The 20,145-nt window shown below is 47.3% G+C and overlaps 1 protein-coding gene and 1 pseudogene across 1 annotated transcript; one reads left to right on the forward strand and one right to left on the reverse strand.

Annotated features, from left to right (window-relative positions):
- Positions 1-955: 955 nt before the first annotated feature.
- On the reverse strand, positions 956-17,745 carry NEIL2 (nei like DNA glycosylase 2). The gene is made up of 5 exons (XM_027599001.2): positions 17,575-17,745; positions 15,546-15,685; positions 10,155-10,510; positions 4,206-4,402; positions 956-2,029 (listed from the first exon to the last, which is right to left on the reverse strand). Exons 2-5 carry the CDS (start codon positions 15,681-15,683, stop codon positions 1,716-1,718), a joined length of 1,005 nt encoding a protein of 334 aa, XP_027454802.1. The 5' UTR covers positions 15,684-15,685; positions 17,575-17,745; the 3' UTR covers positions 956-1,715.
- Positions 5,080-6,893, forward strand: LOC113924462 (annotated as a pseudogene).
- Positions 17,746-20,145: the final 2,400 nt, after the last annotated feature.

Below are 20,145 nucleotides of genomic sequence, written 5' to 3' on the forward strand. Positions count from 1 at the left end.
GAAAAACAGACCGTGGAGAGGCACATTTGGAAGCAGGTTCAAAGGATGCGTGTAGAAAGGTTGGATCTTAATGGATTACAGCCTTTTCTACACTCTGTTCCAAAGAAGAGTAAAGGTAAAACGGGTTTTATGGTAAAATAAGGTTTGAAAACACAAAGTGTTATACTTTGCTCTACTGCAGAATTTCTTGGAAGCTTTTACGAACTCCACAAAGCTCCAAGAGGGAGATAGAGCAATATTGGATGACAGAACCCGTCATCTGTGAGACACCACGGGTGATGCTTCTTCCTAGGGGCCTATTTTCAAAGGAGATGGATCAAAAGAAGCTTGGCTACTTTCAGGGACATCCCCCTAATGATGTCAGCCAGCTCTTGGGGCAGTACTGGGGTACAGTTATGGAGGCCTGACACAGAGAGGACCACAAAGTGGTGGGTGATAAGTGTGTGCCCTTGAGCCTTGTTAACCGTGTGATCTTAAGCAAGTTCCTCAGCCTCTAGTCTGGAGTTCAGTTTCCTCATCTATAAAACACACTGTGAGTACTCATCACCATGGGGATTTCTGCAGATGATATGGCAAGAACTAGGCTACAGGCTTTCCACGGGAAGTATTCAGTACAGATGAACTATTCTACAGGTTATTGGGTGCCATAAAGTGGCTTTCCCCAGTGTTAACAACTTTGGGGAGGTGCTGGGGCACAGTACATGCACTCATGCAAATCATTCTGCAGGCCAGAGGCTGGTGCCACAGGAAGAAATCCATCTGTGCTCTGCCTGATTTCATGTCAGGGCAGCGCACCTATGGGCAGAAGAGCAGGTGGGTGTTCATCCCCTCCCTACCCTGTTCCTTTGAAGTGGCCTCATGAGGCCAACTCAGAGAGCCCTATGTCACCACCTTCACTGGGAGCTCAGTTACTCACAGTGTTGAGAGCCTTGACCGCCAAATAAAGACGACAACAGAAAATAACAAAGAGCTTTATTTTCATGTCACTGTCCTACTTTCTTCTAGTTGTTGCTAACAACCTGACAGTGTGTCTCTACCCCCTCAATTCCTACACTGTTCAACATACCAACAGTCACAAATATATCACCTTATGGAGGAGATAAGTAGCTTTTTTCTAAAGCCCACGGGCAACAGCAGGGAGGTGGCCAATTCCCTGGGCCCTCTCCTCCTACCACCCTTCTCCTGGGGTCTCCAACCCACGGGAAAGGATCCAGGCAGGAGGCTGACCTCTCACGCACTACTCCACCCTCACCCCTGGATCCCTCCAGGGGAACAAAGAAAGAGAATTCCGTTGTCCTGCTTCTCAAATGGAGGGCCTTACAACCAACCAAGGTTTCAAACGCAAAACCAAACACCTGCAAAGCAATGCTGCGGCAAAGCTGTCTTCCAGGTGCTTTCATTTTCACTGCCGCACTGCGTAAGTGTTCCCCTCTATCGTCCTCACGACTTTTCCTCATCTTTCACAATGGCAGAATTGGATGGGAAGAATGAACCGAAACGAAAGAAGGAAAAAAAAAAAAACCTAACCCTGTAAGAACCGCCTTCAACCTAGCCAGTGAGGTGGGGCTGGCAACACTCCTGACGTCCACCCCCCTGCCCCACCCCGCCCTCTAGCTCCTGTGGCCAGGCCCAAACACTGACAGCACCCCCTTTCTGGACATTCAGGAATCAGGGCCCCTAAAGGGCCAGGGTCTGTGAAGACAGGAGGGAGCCCCCTAGGAGAGCTGGACCTGTGCCTGCTCATCGGCGGGCAGCCTGGGCTGGCACTGTGGGCACCACCACGTGAGCCTCTGGAAGCCACCCGGGGGCCCAAAGGCCTCTCTCCTGACCCGGTGCCCCCCAGGGCACTGCTCCTTCTGGTAGATGTGCGTGTGCTGCTGCGTGCCCTGGAACTTGCCCTGAAGCCAGTCCGCACTGAACTGCACCACGTGATCCACGAGGGCCTCGAGGCGCTGAGGGCTGAGGAGCGAGCCCCGAGAAAGGGGATGGATCCCGGCTCTGTACAAGGCTTCATTCTTAATGATGTTCCCTGGGGGGAGGCACAGAGAGGACAAGGGAAGGGGAAAGAACACACCGGTCAGGAGCCCCATCCACAAAACTAGCAAAGCAAACAGAAGCTGGCATGATGGCGGCGGGAGGGCTCCAGAGGATGACCTGGTGCCAGCCCTGCTCTGGCCTGAGGGCTCTCGGGCAAGTCACCGACTCTGAGCCACTTCCCTGTCTGCCAACTGGGTTTGCTCACACTTACCTTTAAGGCTGTTGTGGAGACCAAAGGAAATAAAACTCATATGTGGTCCATGTCACAGCAAAGAGGTTATCAAAACAGCCTATGGAAGCTTACTGCCTGCGATGGAGCCCTGCTCAACCAGATCCTGGTTGGTCCAGATCAACCAGACTATGTGACCCTGGCAGGTTCCTTAGCTCCACATTCCTCATCTGTAAAATGGGGATCACTTACCTGGCTTTTGTGAGCAGTAAATGAGAATTCTCTCTCTCTCACACACACACACACACACACACACACACACACACACACACACACACACACACTGAGCACTGTGGCTGGTACGGACAGAGTACTCAAAAAATATTAGCCATTTAAAATTAAAATGTCAAGCATAATGCCTGAGATATAAAGCGTTTAGGAAGTATTATTTCATTATTTTTCTACTCCTGCCTCATTCTTGGTGAAGCCAGCCTTGACCCCTCCTTCCGGAATCAATAACTCTCTTCAGAATGTCCCAACGGTGCACTTCCTTTAACCTCTACCAGGCATTTGTCACAATCTATCTGAAGTTGCAGTGAACTGAGCTCATGCTTGCTAGGCCATTAATAATCTCCTGAAGGAGAGGCGTTGAACTTGATAGAAGGCAAGCGTTCAGCATGTGTGGGATGAATGGATGAATGAAATCACTGCTGTCTGCAAGGGCTTCATAATCACACCCCTAGTCACATAGAAATGTTTCTCTACAATTCCGTGGCAAACTACCTGGATTCCGAGCTCAGCCGCACCACTTACCAGAAATACGGCCTTTGCTTTGGCTTCTTCGTGTGAGTAAAGGGAAAACTAACAAGAAGGATGAAACCACGTGACTAGCACGTTAGAGTCATGCGATAGATGTCAGCTGTTATTACTATTGTTGGTAACAATGACGTGTCCGTAGAGCATGAGCTCCTGCTGTAAATACCCCAAAGGCTCCTTCTGGAGGTCTCTTTCTCCCGCAGAGCACAGGGGCTCCCACAGTCTCGATGTGAAAATGCCAGCCGCTGTCTGGGGAGCCCCCGGGGCCTCCTCCCCACTCTTGAGGGGAACTGTGCCTGCAGCAGGCACCTTCGGGCCTTGGGTATGAGGTGAATTTGTCATCAGCTCACTCAATTGCCTGAGCAGCCAGTCACAGGAGCACTTAGGCCTCTGCTGAAGTAGTAAGGGCAGTCAGTTCTTAGAGTTCCGCTAGTTGGCTGTTCTGGTTTTCAGATCGCTCAGCTCGTTTCCCTACCTGAAATGCTCACGGTTTCATTGCTCAGGACACTTGAACAGAGGGAGGGAACCTGCTTCTTCACTCGTGTCTTTTAAGATCCTGATGGAGGCCTGAGGCACCTGTGCTTTGCCAGCAGGCAGCTCCATCTGCCCGAGAGAAGCCCCATTAGCAAATGCACTGCTCTCCCTTAGCAAATTGCAGCTTCCGGTTCCCAGCACATACTGATTGAGTAATCGAGTACATCCTGTGTGCCAGGCACTGCACCAGGCAGTGGAGGAGTCAAGGAGAAAGAAGACATGGCTCCCGCCCTTTAGGAAGTTATGCTGTGATGTGGCCACAGGCGGACTCCAGTTGATAATATAATTAGGATGTGAATTCTGAAGCCAGGAGAGAAGTTAGAGATTGCCTAATCTAACTCCCTCAGTTTACTTATTTATTTTTCTTAAAGATTTTACTTATTTGAGACAGAGAGGGGGAGGGGGAGAAAGAGAGAGAGTGCATGAGTGGTGGAGAGGGGAGATGGGAGAGGGAGAAGCAGACTCCCTACTGAGTAGGGAGCCCAACGTGGGGCTCAATCCTAGGACCCTAAGATCATGACCTGAGCCTAAGGCAGATGCTTAACCAACTGAGCCACCCAGGCATCTCAAAGGAAGTGAAGCTAAAGAGATTAAGTGATTGCCTCAAGCACAGCTGAGGTGGGTCCCATCCCTTTCCCATCAGTCATACCTAAGCCTGAGAAGTATCTTTGGTCCAACAGTGTATAGCAGACAGGCTGCTCCTGGCCCAGAGCTTCCAAGGCTTGTCCTCGATCGAACTTTTCCGACAAGATGTCAGAGGTGGGTCTGACCACTGGGGAAGAGCTCCAAGACATCTGACAATTATAAAATGCCAGGAAGCCGCCACCACCAAAGTACAGGACCAACCTGGGAAGAAAGAAAAGATCCTAAGCGCATGCAGCTCAGGGCACACATACATACAGCTTCCACTCGAGACTCAAGTCACATGTCCACAGCGCTCCCACTCCACAGTCAAGATTCACTCAGGGAAGCTAAGATCCCAAAAGAGAAAAGGGATGGCTCTGCCAGAACCATAAAAATCTCAGGGCTAAATGCACTAATTAAAAGAAAACATATATATCGCTCCATCTTTCTGATCACAGCCATACATGTTCACCGAAGACAATGTGAGGTAAGGAAGTCTCAAAGCTCAGGAGGTGTGGCTACCTGCATAAAAGCAGAGTTTGTTAGGAAGGACAGAGAAATGGATGCTAAAGAGGCACCACTCCCAGTCCAGGTTAAGATTTACCAAGAAATACATACCCACCCATACGCCCATGGGCTTCCTGCATTCCAAGGACACAGGAGAAACTTCCTGAACTTTGATAAAGAAATAATGGGTTACTGTGTAAGGGCAGAAAATCAGACTGCAACTGGACTCCGTATCTGAAGGGGAATATCCGTATATCTGACCTAGATGGTATTCTGATGTGGAAGTAAAAGGACAACTTTATTTTTTTTTTAATTTATTTGAGAGAGCGAGCAAGCATGTGCTTGGGGGGAGGGGGAGGGGGAGAGGGACAAGCAGATTCTGTGCAGAGCATGGAGCCTGAGGCGGGGCTCCATCCCACAAGAGATCACGACCTGAGTCAAAACCAAGAGTCGAACGCTCAACCGACTGAACCACCCAGGCGCCCCTGACAGGACAACTGTAGAGGAAAAGGCCTCAGAGACACATCTACCATAGTATCTGAGGTAATTACTCAAGGAAAAATAAATGCCCAACGGAAATGCAATCAGCAGGGACCTCAAGCCAAGGGGAGAGGAAAAGGGTAGGACATGAGGGGCGGCCCTGGGTTGCGTAATATTTATTGTGAGAGATCTAGAGGACTGGATGATAGCACAGCTCAGAACTGTAACGTGTTAGGAAGGAATTCTTGAATCAGAAGATACCCGTGTTGACTCCTGGAAGCGAGGGGTGCTGTGTGATCACTAAGGAGCTGAGGTACTTGGCGCTCCTAAAATGCCGGATTATCTCAGTACTGATCAGTGGAAAACAGAGCATGAGGAGGACGAGAAGCCCATCTGAGCTCTGGATGACGGGGATATCGCCCTGCTGAAACGTATGGTCAGAGCACTGACTCTAGGCAGATGAAGCAGCTTGAAGATGACCTGTGCCAACCTCTTAAGAACCTTCATGAGCTCACTGGTATGAAAGAATCTGCTACTGGCCTGGCCCCACCGGCGCTCTGGGATTTGGCTGCAGAAAAGCAAACACTGCAGAGTGAACAGCCTTTGAGGGTTGCGAGGTATACAAAGATAATCAGTGTGGACTCGGAGGACCCAAAGCACATTATCAACATGAAGCAGTTTGCCCCGTTTGTGGGGGACCTTAGTGAACAGGTAGCACCTGTGGACTCTGAAGAAGGAATGAGAGTCGGCATGGACAGAACTAAGTATCAAATTCACATTCTGCTGCCTCTTAAGACTGATCCAACAGTCAACCATGATGCAGGCGGAGGAAAAACCTAATGTCACATACATCGATGTGGCTGGCTCTAAGGAACAGAATCAGAAACTTTGAGTAGTAGTTGAAACCCCATTACTTCATCCAGAGAGGTTTGTTAACCTTGACATTGAGCCTACTAAGGGTGTGCTGCTCTTTGGTCCACAGGTACAGGCAAGACACTGTGCTTGGGCAGTTGCTAATAGGACTGATGCTTGCTTTTCGAGTTACTGGATCTGAACTTATACAGAAGAATGTCGGTGAGGGGGCTCGAATGGTTCATGAACTCTTTGAAATGGCCAGAACAAAAAAAGCCTGCCTTATCTTCTTCGATGAAATTGATGCTATTGGAGGGGCTCATTCTGAGGATGCTGCTGAAGGAGACAATGAAGTGCAGAGAAAGATGCTGGAATTGATCAATCAACTGGACAGTTTTAATCCTCAAGGTAACATTAAAGGGCTCATGGCCACCACGAGACCTGACACTTTGGATACAGCACTGATGAGGCCAGGGAGACTGGACAGAAAGATTACGTTTAGCTTACCTGATCTAGAGGGTCGGACTCACATTTTTCAGATTCGTGCTCATTCGATGAGCATTCGATGAGCGTTGAAAGAGATGTCAGATTTGAGTTGTTTGTGTGACTGTGCCCAAATCGCCCTGGTGCTGAGACGAGAAGCATCTGCACAGAAGCTGGTATGCTTGCCATAAGAGCACGGCGAAAAATCCCCACCGAGGAGGATTCCTTGAAGGCTGTATATAAGGTCATTAAGTCTCACGCCAAATCCAGTGCTACTCCCTGCCATATGACATACAGCGGAGCCCTGAAGGCTTTCATGAAAACCCTGCTTTTCAGTGGAATCCTAACCTTATTAAATAGACTTGTTAATAACCATTACACACAAAAATAAAGGGCTTCAAAACTGAATAAAAACAAATAAGATAAACATGTTACTGTGTTTTTAATGTTAATTAACTTAATTACACATAATATTATATAGTCAACAATCTGGAACTAAAATTCTAAACTATCTCAGCAAACGCAGGAGATAGGGTGGGCAAGACAAAAGAAGTGAGGAAGTAGAAATATTTCAAAGGCCTCCTCTCAGAAGGATGAAGGAAAGGAGCAAAAAACCAGTTTCAATAAGAAGGGGGACATGTTATTAGTTTAATGTTATTAAACATTTGGTTGTTATTAACGAATAAAAAATACAGGTCTAATTTAAGGAAACATTATTACCAACAAAAACAAGATGAATAGCAGTACTTGCAATTTATACTCAACAGGAGTTAAGAAAACGGGGGGGGGGAGGGGGAAAGAAAGAAACTTGAGAAATCCAACAGAAGAAAAGAAACAATGTATAATAAAATGGCAAATGGAAGAAAATCCAAATACCACAGTTACCTCATTTCAAAACAAAGAGTTTTGGTTTGAGTTTAAAAAGATACAAAAGCCAGATACTTGCAGTTTGTAAGAAATATACCTAAAATAGGTGAAAAAGCACACCTATAAAGCACACACTAAGTGGAAAAAGACCAAGTGGGCCAGCCAAACACAGAGTGGCATTATTACCATCAAGAAAAGCAGAATTCAAGACCAAAGGCAAATAGAGGATCTGCTTTTATTTTTTTTTTTTTTTGAGAGAGAGAGAGAGTGAGGGAGGTGGATGGTAGGAGCAGAGGGAGAGGGAGAGAGAATCTTAAGCAAACTCCATGTTCAGCGTGGAGTCTGACACAGGGCTCGAACTCACGACCCTGAGATCATGACCTGAGCCCAAATCAAGAGTCAGATGCTTAACTGACTGAGCTACCCAGGCGCCCCGAGGCTGTTATTTAATAAAGCTGCAAAGAAGTCAGAGACCTTGACGCTTTGGATAACAGGGCAGCAAACATATAAACACACTAGAAAGACAAGGAGAAACCTCATAAACCACAATCACTCTAGAGGATTTTAATGCTCTCCTTCCCACGTTTGGCATATTAAGTAAACAAAACACAAGCAAGGATAGAGAGTTTGAATTATCAAAGCAATAACCTGTTCTTAATAGTTACATAAGATTTTACTTTTTATGAACATACTACCTTCATTTATGTACATAAAATGTAAGAAAAGATCAATGATGTGTTTGACTGCAAATTTTAATAGATGCCCAAAGGAGAAAATTTACAGGCTGATATCCTGATCACAATCCAATAAAAATAATGACAACAAAACAAAATGATGACCCCACTCAAATATTTGGAAAATTAGAATATACTCTTCCCATATAGAGTATATAAAACTGATATTATTTATTTGAAAGACCAACAAAGTCGATAAACTCTGGTAAGCCTAAGTAAGTAAAAAAGGGGTGTAGGTGACAAAGGAAAATAAAGAACATGAAGAAGAAAAAGGCAGACATAACTTCACAAGAGATTTAAAAAATAAGAGAATGATATGTGTTAACTCTGTGACAATAAATTTGAAAACCCAGTTAGGGATGAGGCTTGTTGGTGAAGAGCATTTCAAACTGCCCTAGCTGGTGACTAATTTAGCAATCAGCCCATGAACCAGCTTCAGGCCATGAAAGGTTTGCTGAGAGTTTCTGAGAAAGCTCTCCTTGCTCATCTGAACTTCCAGAAATGACCCTCTCTTCCCCTCTTCTCTCTTCCTGTGTGGACCTAAGGCTTGGAACTGCAAGAGCCTCTTGCTGCTGGTCTAAGGACGAAACCAACATGTGGGAAAAGGCACAGAGAGAAGAATCACAAGAACATGAAGCCCAAAGCTGGGAACTGAGTCAACACCATAGCTCATCCTCGCTCGAAACTTCCAATTATGTGAGCCAAAAAATCTCCTCCTCACTTAATCCAGTCTCAGTTATCTTTACATCCAAAGCGTCTTACTAGCCCTACATCATACCGTAAACACACACTACAGTTCTGAACATAAAAACATATCATTAGGAAACTTTAGAAATGGAAGAGTAGTGTGGCTTTTAGGTAGAAGGGGCCTTCTTTAGCAAGAGGGGAAACTCAAGAGCTATCGCGGAAAATACCCACCACTGACTACATAAAAATTTAAAATCCCAGGAGGTGGGAAGATGGGCTAAATAGATACAGAAGATTAAGAGGTATACACTTCCAGTTATAAACTAAGTCACAGGGATGAAAAGTACAGCATAGAGAATATGGTCAATAATACTGTAATAACATTCTTTGGTGATAGATGATGACTACATTTATCGTGAGCACTGAGTAATGTCTAGAATTGTTGAATCATTATGTTCTACACCTGAAACTGATATAACATTGATGTCACCTATACTTATATAAACATTTTTAAAAATAAATAGAAATTTAAAAAAAATTTTTGAGGTTTATTTTAGAGAGCAGGAGCTCATGAGTGGGGCGAGAGTCTCAAGCTGACTCCCTGCTGAAAGTGGAGCCCGACGCGACGAGGGCCTCCATCTCACCATCCATGAGATCGTGACCTAAGCCGAAACCAAGAGTTGGACAGTTAACCGACTAAGCCACCCAGGCGCCCCTGAAAAATGTTTAGATCTTGAATGCCAAAAGGCACAAATACTGTCAAAGGACACAGGTGGACTTGAGACAACACTGGCATCACACATCACAAAGATGAACACCCAATGTACAAAAGCCTCTACAATTTGATACAAAGTATACAAACAACTCAAAACTAGTTAAGAATTCAGCTAAATGAGCACTTAGGCAAGGCCGTAAGGGTGTTCATTCTCAGTGACCAGCAATGACTCCTCTGGGAATCTACACTGAGGTAATAATCCTGAGCGTGGACAGAGTTCCACACACCAAGATAGTCTTCTCACCAGTAGCAGATGAAAACTAAGACAATTCTGTCCCTAAATTCAGAGTGCACTAGTCAAGCCATAAAATGTCCTTCAGAGCCATCCCCCTCTCAAGAGCCATGCTTGTTGGGAAAGTTCTTCCCTTTTACTGAGCTGTCTCAGTATGTTTCCACCCCTCTGTGGATGCAGACCACAGTCTACTTCCTATCGTGGGTACTCTCTCCGAGGAAGTGGGCTGCCGGAGAGCAGTGGTTACCACCTGAGTGAGCCCACAGAGCCCAACCCGAAGCCTGCACACGGGGGCCGTGCGAAACGCCACAGACCCTGCAGAGCCACAGCCCACAGCCCGCCCAACCATGCCGTTACCTGGGAGTGGGGTCCCTCCAGTCGCCCCTCTTGTTTGCTTTCTTCGCTCTGGAGAACTCGTTCACCCAAATGCTGCCAAACAAACCAAAGCCGACCTGCAGCCACCTCTCAGGACCTCCTGCAGGCGTGTCCCCCCACAAATGCTCCACACCACTGTCGCCACGGGGAGCCACAAGCTCCGGGGACGGAGAGGACTGCTGCGAGATTTTCTGGCTGCTGGGCCCTGAGGCCTGCTTTTGGTCCTGAGCCTCTCCCTTCCTCTCTCCTTTTTCTAGAGACTCTGGCAGTGAGATGTTGCCAAGGGACCCGAGTTCTTCATCTGGATCAAATCTAAGGAATAATTTCTTTCCATGGACCTAGAAAAAAATGAACATGATCTAAGCCCATTGCTATGGACTTGTCTGTGCCCCTCTCCCCCCCCACCCCAAATGTGTATGTTGAAACTTAACCCACAATGTGATGGTATCTGGAGGTGGCGCCTCTGGGAGGAAATTAGGTCATGAGGGCGAAGTCCTCCTACATGGGATTAGTGTCCTTATGAAAGAGGTCCCAGAGAGCTCCCTTGCCCCTTGCACCATGTGAGGACAGCAAGAACATGGCTGTCCATGAACCAGGAAGCAGGCTCTCACCAGACGCCGAGTCTGGCAGGCTGTCTGATCTTGGATTTCCAGCCTCTGGAACTGTGAGAAATAAATTTCTGTTGGTTATAAGCCACCTAGTCTGTGGTGGTCTGCTATAGTAGTGTGAATGGTCTAAGACGGCCTTAGGGAATGCTAGAAGTATATGCAGATGTTTATCCTAATGCAAACTTATCCCCTCTTGTCTCTTCGAGGAAGCTTCCCGAAGCCGAGTATTTTGGACCTGCTTTTGCTCTTTGCTCCAGTGGTGTGGGCAGTTAGCACATGGTTTTCAAAGTGATTGAAAGCAAGAAGAATTGGATTAGCAGTAACATAGATCCATGCTAGACAGCAGGACCACCCTAGAATAACTGAGGGGAAATGCTCCCAATGTTTTCATGGATTAGCTGAGATATAAATACAAATTGTCATTCTGTATTTAATTCATAATACCTTTTCTTTGTTAGAAATAATTAGCTTGTACGCACACACATGCACATGCACCATCCATAAATTGACAGCAGCTAAAGTACTGCATTTTATATACTGTAAATACACAATGTATTTTACACACTGTAAAATTTGGTACCTCTCACTCACTGAAATTGGATTTGGTAGAAGAAATGGCCACAAGAGAACTCACAATAAAAAAATGACTATCAATAGAAATCGAATATTGACATAAAAACTGATCAATGGATCAAACCATAAAATGCACATAAAACGTACAAAGGAAAAGAATTCACCTCAACCCAGTGAAAGCCATTTCAGGAAAAGAAGATGAGAAAAGGAAATGTACGTAAAAGAATGTTCCACGTGCTTTGTATTGTTTTCATACTGCTAGCCCTACTATGTAATGCGCATATCCAGATTCCAGGATGAGCCTGTTCTGCATGATCTGAAATTCAGGCAGCCTTTCAAAACCAAAACACCTGGCATCAATAATGGACATGCCTGTGTTACTTTTTTGGCCTCCAAAAGTACATACTTAGAGATCATAGCTCTGATATGATCTCCAATTTGTCAATCAGTATAAAAATTTTAACTGTAGCAGTCCTTTGAAATCCTCTCCCTAAAAGAAGGCATTACCTTTCTAAATAATTCCAGAATAACTCATCTGCAAATGTGAGCACAGCAGTTTGCTGCCACATATTAGAAATGGCTTAACTGAGCTACATATAAAACTGAGCAAGAATTAAGTGGGCATAATAGAACTTGCTCCAGAAAATACCTTCCCAATGCACATTCACTAATGTAGGTATAATGCTGATGAAAATATCTGCCAAATGCCCCTCAGGGTCAAAACATTTACCAGGTCAAAAATGCCTACCTCAGGACATCTTTCTGTCCTCCCCAACTATGGCAATTTCTACTGTCCCTCTTTTAAATTCCTGGGACATCGTTTTTGCTTCAGTTAACTGACCATTAATTGAGCTTTTACAATGTGCCAGGCAGTGTGCTAGGCTCTGAGGGGCATAGAGATGAGGAAGGCTCCACTCGTTCCCTCTGGAAACTCAGTATTTGAAGAGAAGGAAATTCTGACACACACTACAACATGGATGAACCTTGAAAACATTATATTCGGTAAAAGAAGTCACAAAAGAACACACGTTGCATGATTCCATGTATGTGAAATGTCCAAAAAAAGGGCAAATCTAGGGAAACAGAAAATAGGTTAGTGGTTGCTTAGAGCTGGGGGCGGAAGGCAGGGGTGAAATGGGGAGTGACTGCTAATGGGAACAAGGTTTCTTTCTGGAGAGATGAAAATGTTCTAAAATCAACTGTGGTGATGGTTGTACAACTTTGTGTGAAGACACTAAAAGCCACTGAATTGCACATTTTAAGTGGGTGAATTGTATGTTATGCGAATTATATTTCAGTAAAGCTGTTATATATTTTTTAAAAATTGGAGGATTGGTTAAAAGTCTAAGTATGTAGGGGGTTGGATTAGAGCTCCCACACCACCCAAACTAAGATCGAACAGAAACATTAACAGCCATGTAAGGACTCAATACTTATCCCCCATGCACTCTTTCTCAGGCAGCTCCTGGAATGTGTGCTTTGCAAAATGAGAGGGTATAACAAAGGAGAAGATAATGGACCAGGTGTAAGGAGACTACTGACTACCTCCCAATATCCCTCTCCCCTCTTCCCTACTAACAAATCTACCCATTTAAAGGGACCTCAGTAACCTCAGCTGCTGATTTGGAGGGGACCTCAATGTCCTCAGCTAAAAATCTCCGTCTCCCAGACTCCCTTAGAGATGGGGCAGCCAGTGGAATATACGCGGGAATAGTCAAATGTAGTTTCCAGAAAAGCTCTTTGAAACAGGTGAACCAGCTTCCAGGTCCCTTCTGCCCTATCTCCCTTCCTTCCTCTTTCTTCCTGCCTAGAACGTAATGGCTGGAATCTCAGCTGCCATGTTATCACCATGAGGATGAGGGTCACATCCCAGAGAGGGAAAAGCCGAAGGAGCTTGGTGCCCAGTGATCTCGTGTTGCTCCCATACCACTCTGGACTTCCCACTAAGTCAAGGGAGAAAAAAATAAACCCACAAACTCCAGACATGAATAAGATGTTCTTCTGAATCCGTTATGAGTAGTCAAACACAATTCCACTACAGAAACTGGAGAACCAACAAGGAAAGACAAGGAAGGAACTTGCCAGAAAAACAGGTGGCACAGAGTGGAGCCAATCTCTTCCCTGCTTCATTAGCCCACTGTGCTCATTCTATCTCCATTTGCCTGTCTGTAACTGCCTCACAAACCTGAAATATGCTTTCTTTTCCTTTTGGTCTATCTAAATCCTCCATCCTTCAAGATCCAACTCAGAACCCACCTCCTTCATGAAGTCTTTTTTTTTTTTTTTTTAAGATTTTATGTATTCATTTGAGAGAGAGAGAGCAGGAGTGGAGGGGAGGGGCAAAGGAAGAGGGGAAGCAGACTCCCTGCTGAGCAGGGAGCCCACTCGGGGCTTGATCCCAGGACCCTGGGATCATGACCTGAGCTGAAGGCAGACGCTTAACTGACTCAGCCACCAAGGTACCCCCATGAAGTCTTTTACTCCAGGCTACAAGGACCTCTTCTCTGCTGAGGCCTTCAAATAGGCCTTAGTCGTATGCTCCCCTCCTTCCCCCTTCACTGTTACCTAACGGTTTTCCCCTGTTGTAGATACAGGTCTTACTTTCCAAATTCAACTCTCAGATCCTTAGCAGGTAGAGGTGCAAAGAAGGGAGCACAATGATGAGAACTTAGCCCCCACATGCCAGGCAGTTCCCCAAAGCTGTGTGCCTCAGGGTTCTTGGGTTCCCACACCAATTTCTGCCTTGGTTTACTAGGAAACCAGCTCCCAGTTCCATCTCAAGGCTCCCTGTCCACACATTCTTCTGTCCACTCAGCCAGTCCGTAAATATTCTCTGTGAGCCAGCTCTGGGACAGGCTCGGGCTAAGTGCTGGGGTTCCAGAGATGAACGGATCTAATCCTGCCCCTGCAAACCTTGCAGTAGTCTGGTCAAAGAGTCCAAAAGCTCTCACATTAGGAGCACAGAGCCGGAGGTCAGGTGGCCTGGACTCCAGCTAGCCATGTCAACTTGGGTTGAGTGTTCTCCCTCTCTGAGCCCCCACCTCCAAATGTAGAAAATGTAAGTGAAGGTCTAGAAGACCTCTTTCAGTTCTAACCAAGAATGGTTTTATAACCCACGAGGTGTGTGTGAAGGAAAGGTGGAAAAAAGAGAATCAGCATTTACTGAGCACCTGTGCCAGGCATAAAGTCTGTTTAATACAATTTTAACTGCTAAGTGATTGATCCCCATTTTACAATTGCAGAAACTACAGCTAAGAGATTAAGTAACTTGCTTAGGAGCACACAGCTCAGCAGCAGAGTTAATTTATTTTTTCGATAGCCAATTATCATATATACACTCCCTAAGAGCCAGCACTCAGCGAAGGGCTAGGCATACAATACTGAGGAGGGCACTGGCCCTGACGTGTTGCTCCTCTCCTCCATTCAACTAGCAGGACAAGTTCAGCACGGAGGATCCACTAGGAGGAAGTATGGGGTGCCCAGCAAGCACAGAGAAGTCTCTCCCCACCCTTAGAGCAGGCAGGCCAGGTTTCTCAGAGGATGTGATGGCGAGGTCGAACCCTGAAGACAAGGAATTACCATGCTCACAAGAAAAGGATGGGAATGGGGGCAGAGTTGGGGAAAAAAGGAAGATCTGCCCAAGCAGGGGAGCAGCATGTCAAAACCGTGGGCAAGAAGGATTGGTGGAGGAGCCCCCAGTAGTTCAAAAGGACTGCAAGAGAGATGTGTGACAGGTGAAGAAGCGGGCCTAGAGAAGGAGGCACAAATCAGACCACAGGAGCCCTGGGAGCCCCGTGAGGCAATTCTGCCTTATGCTCAGGGCATGGATGAGGCCACCAGAATCCAGATCAGAAGGCTACGCTCTTTCCTCACGTGCTTGCTAGTTCCCAACCACAGGTGCACATCAGAGTCCACTGTACTGACCAAAATCACTCCAGATTCTGAATCAGAATCTCCAGCTTATGCGTGCACAGGGTACTTTTTCTAGTTCCATAGGCCACCGAGATGCCCAATTCTGGCTGAGAAACACCAGACCTAAAGAGGAGGAGCTGCGTGGGGGTCCTGGCGGGTTGTCTTGGGCTCAAGGAAGTGATGGCATCAAAGTCTTGAGATAAATTCTAAGGGAGTCATGGGACGTGCCGACAGAGCCAGCCCATTTACGTGAGGTATCGACCAAGCCCGATGAACTCACCTGGGTGTCTTGGAGCCACAGCGACTGAAAGCTGGCAGGGTCCAGCTTCTGACTACTGCCCCCTGTCTTGACCACCTGCTGCCCCACAAAGGGGGAGACCAAGTGGTGGAACTTCCTCACAGATGGTCCTTCCGGCATCCCTGCAGACAGAAATGGGGAAAAGAAGCCACTGACTTCGCTAGTTGTCTAGCATTTCTGGCGGGTGCCAAGTTCTAAGCTTTCCAGCAGCTATGTTTTTGCCATCGACTTGAAAAGTATATATGGCCAAAAAGGGGGTGTGGCTGAGAAGAGGGGTCAGATCAAAGACAAAGACCAGCTGTGACAGGGTGTGGGTCGGTTTCCCAGTAATGGTTTCCCTTTCCAGCCCCTCTCACCTTTCCTCATGCAGCAAACACTTATTAAGCACCAACAGTGTGCTAAGGTATCATGTCCTGGGAGCGCTCCACTTTGGTCTTGTGGCAGTCCGAATGGGAGCTGGCCCTGGGTACTTTTTGCCTGCACTGTGGGCCCCAAACTCCTCTCCACGATTTCTCTGTCCTCCCCCGTCAGCAATACCAATCATTCCAACCCATTGCTGCTGATTTATCTCCCCACTTTTACAGGAGAAATGGTGATAGAAGAGAAGACTGTAAGGGACACAGAGACACAGATGTGGATCTGGTCTTCCCAGGACCACCCCACTAGTAGGGGCACTGTGTATGTGATGACAATGCAGAGCTCAGAACCATGACAAGTGGAGACACAGGGTCATGTTAGTTCAGAGTACGGAGAGGCCACCTCCAGCTTAACAGCAGATAATTATCCCTGGTAACCAAAAACAGCTGGGGTTGTTTTAACCCTGACGTATGGTTGTCTGTGACTCCCATCTCTCTCTGCCCCCAATCATCCAAGTTCACTCAGAGTTTATGTATAAAGCATTCAGATGTCTGAGTCTGAGTGGTCTGTACCCTGGCTTCTTGAAGCTAAGAGTCCCTCCCCACCCCCCTTACCCAGGGCACACTACTTAACCACCTGTTTCCCTCGCCTGCACACGACTCTGCAAGTTATGATGAAAACCCAAAGAACTAAGTAGGTACCTGGCAGAGTGGTAGCTACTGTAGTTCTGCAATTCTAAAAAACAATTAAAAATCTCTAAAATGAGGATGCCTCTTACTATAGCCACGCTTTCTCATAGTTGAATTAGCAGCACAGTGCTCGCTTCGGCAGCACATATACTAGAATTAGCAGCACATTCAATAATGTGTATTTTACATCTGATGGTGCTTTATACTCGCTAAAAAGTAGTGCTGTTTCCCCCAATCAGACCTTCAAGACACTGGAGAGGCCATACTAAGAAGTGCTGGGTCGCAAGACTTGCCTGACTGCAGCCCACCACCTTAACCTCAAGCAGCTCTCAGTGTCCAGGTCATCCCCAACAGAGGAAGCTTCTGGAAAAGCTTTCACCCGAAATGCACCTAATCCTTGAAATCTCTTAAACACAGGGGCACATTTTTTAAGGTATACTTATGGAGATTTAAAACGGGGCAGCAAGTTGTCTCTGCCCTAGCCTTAAGGGAGTAGAAGCGGAAAGGACACAGGATTTGATGGGGACGTCTTGCCTACCCTCAAGCCCCTCCCTCAAGAGGCTGACGGCAGTGAGGCTGGCTACTGGCTCCCTAGCGGACCACCCTCAAAGCGGCAGAGGAGAGGGGGGTCAGGGCGTCCTCTTTTCTACGGCTAACCACTCACTCCCCCAGGGACTCTAAAATGGCTGCTTTTCCCCAAGTCTTTCTCGGGGGTGAGGCGAGGAGATGGGGGGCCGCGGAGACACGGCTGAGGGGCACTGGGGGAGGCCCCCGGGGTAAATGCTGGGCGGCACAGTGGTAAACCAATCAACCAAAAAACTGGGCCCGGGGTACGGTTCCGTAAGGGTTGCTTCTTCTTGTCGGTCACTGCGCTGTCTCACCGGTAGCAGGTACCATCCTCCCCCGGCCTGCTCCCCTCTCCCCGCCCGCGCGAGCCACGGCGAGGAGCGGACGGCTGCACTCACCGGCTCCGGGCCCGCGCCCCTCGGCTCGCCCCAGCCCCGCGGCGAGGCCCACACGCCGCCTCCAGCGCCGGGCGGAGAGGACTCAGCCGGCCGGCGTCTGCGCACGCTCTGCCCGGGGACCGACGCGGAACGGTCCCGGGAGCGGGCAGCCGGGATACGTCCCGAGCTGGGGAGGGGAGGGGTGACGCGAGGCTCCTCCTTCGGGGGGGGCAAGGGCTCGGGGTTCCGCCGGGGCGTGGGGTAGAGCGGGACTCCGCCCCTGGGGCGGGGCGAGGGCGGGGCCCCCCTCCGGCGGCGGAGGGCGCGAGGCTCCTCCCCTGAGAGGGTCGCTGGAGGCGGGGCCGCGGCCGCACGTGAGAGTCGGGGGCGGGAGAAAGTGGGAGAAGGGCGGAGGGACAGAAATCCCGCACAGGGAGGAGACTCTGCAGACAGCCTTGGGAACGTTTATTGTCTTACCGGGATAGGAGGTTATGGAGAAAAGTGAGGTTACTGAATAGGACTTTGGGTAGTTCGGGCAAAGTCGTTGAGTTGATTTTGAACGGCTTCCAAGCTCAGGTCATTTTGGAAACAGGTTGTCAAGAAATTCTCATGAAAGTTTGAAAAGAGTGGGCTGTTTCACTTTATATTATCTGAATATTATTGATTTTGCCGTAAGCAAGTTTTGCTTTAAAAGCAAGATTTAAATTTTTGTTTCAGAGAGTAATACAGATAAAACGGTAGACTATTCAGAAATAATTATGTTCCATTGTTAGTTCTCCGGAGAGGATGGGGAGCCAGCCGTTTCCAAGAAGACAGCAGGGAAGTTTGGGGAAGTGCCAGAGGAGGTGTTCCGGAAACTGTCCAGGGTAGCCTGCACCATGGACCCGAGAGAGAGTCCTGAGGAGGACTTGGTCAGCACAGGAGACGGGCCCCGTTCTTTCTCAGGTTGTGTCCTGCTGAGTAAGAGGGAGCAGTGCAGGTGGCCTGAAGGGAATAGGGGCAGGAAGTGAGAGGAAGGCTAGGAAGGCTTGGGGTACTGAAGTGCCTCAACACAGCGGGACCCTGGAGACAGAGGGGATGAGGTTTGCAGGTGCTGAGTTTCCAGGAGGGATCCCCTGAGAACCTTCTGGTCTCCCTCTTTCTTTATCTGGCCTCTTCTGGAGAACAACATCCCCACCGGGATGCCCCCTGCTGTAAGATCAGGTATACACCAACAGCAGCTTCTGGAGCTCCTAAATACCCATTCTCTAGACCCCGGCTGAGCTGGGAAGGAAGCCAGAGCCACAATCATTGCCTCACCCCTTGGAACGATCGCCTGATGCCTCAGAAGGCTCTGCAGAGGCCAGAGGACTAGGGTGTTAAGAAACCAAATAGTTCACAGCTTGACTCTGTCATTTATAATAATAGCTATTTGTTGAGCACATACTATGGGCAAAGCACTGTTGTAAGCTCTTCATGTTATACTGCCTCATTGTTAGCTGTGGGAGGACAAGTCACGGTATCTCTGTATATCCATGTTTTAAGTGAGTTATATATGGCTTTATCGTGGAAATATCAAAAAGCAGGGTTTCTCAAACTTTAATATGCCCATGAATCACCTGGGAATCTTATTTAAATGAAGATTCTGATTCAGGTTTCTAGCAGGACCCAAGATTTTGCCTTTCTAACCATCTCCCAGGTCCTGCTGCTGCTGCTGGTCCAGGGACTGCACTTGAAGCAGCAAGGTCTTGGCAGTTGGTAGGCACTCAATAATAACTATTCTTTGAATGAATGATTAAATGAGATATTAGATGCAAAACACTCATAAACTGTAGAGTGCTATGCAAGTGTATGTAATCATCATTCTAAGACAATAAGGTTGGGGAAGGACAAACTCCTAGAAGAGTAACTCTGTAGAATAGCAGTGAAGAATATTGTTTCTGCGTCAGATTCCCTGAGTCCAAATTTCACCACTCAGTGGGCAGAGCTTGGGCAAGTAATTTCCCTTCCTGTACCTCAGTTTCCTCATCTGTAAAATGGAGTGAAATGCCTACCTCACTGTGCCCCTGTGGGATTTATTGAGATGATTCACATAAATCTCAGCACTGGGCCTGGCATAGGGTTCAGTATGTTTTAGTTTTTATTGTCTCCTGGATTGGGGGCAACCCTAAAGCCCACAGGAGACTGGGTGTCAGCATCTACCTTTCTAAGGGCCATGGAACCAATTTCCTCCATCTTCCTTTGTGCCCATTTCTGCAACAGGATTAAAGTTACAGTGAACATGAAAATTGATTAAAATGCAACCACTTCAAAGACAGCGAAAAAGGAAGTGAAGGAGAAAAAGCAGTAGAATCTGGTAAGGAATCAGATTGCCAAAGAAAGAGTTTGGGGATTCTGAACCACAGAGAGGAGGTTTTATATGTCTCTAGAGGCATATGAGTTTTGTGACCTTCAGTGAGTTACTTAAAATCCATGGGTCGCACCTTCTTCATGTTTGAAACGTGACTGTGAGGACATATACATGTTTTATGTGGATATATAAAGCTACTAGCAGAGTCTGACCTGCGCTAGTGCTTAATAAGCAGTAGGTATTTTTTTTAGCACAATTTCTGG

The sequence above is a fragment of the Zalophus californianus genome, chromosome 2 (genome assembly GCF_009762305.2).
Source record: "Zalophus californianus isolate mZalCal1 chromosome 2, mZalCal1.pri.v2, whole genome shotgun sequence".
NCBI lineage: Eukaryota > Metazoa > Chordata > Mammalia > Carnivora > Otariidae > Zalophus > Zalophus californianus.

What these genes read in the sequence shown, in the direction of transcription:
- NEIL2 (XM_027599001.2), bottom strand. Translation starts at nt 15,683, where the DNA reads ATGCCGGAAGGACCATCTGTGAGGAAGTTCCACCACTTGGTCTCCCCC. An exon ending in TGGAGGGACCCCACTCCCAG is followed by an intron (nt 4,403 to 10,154) that starts GTAACGGCATGG and finishes CTTTCTTCCCAG; the next exon opens with GTTGGTCCTGTACTTTGGTG. An exon ending in AAGATACTTCTCAGGCTTAG is followed by an intron (nt 2,030 to 4,205) that starts GTATGACTGATG and finishes GCCTCCCCCCAG; the next exon opens with GGAACATCATTAAGAATGAA.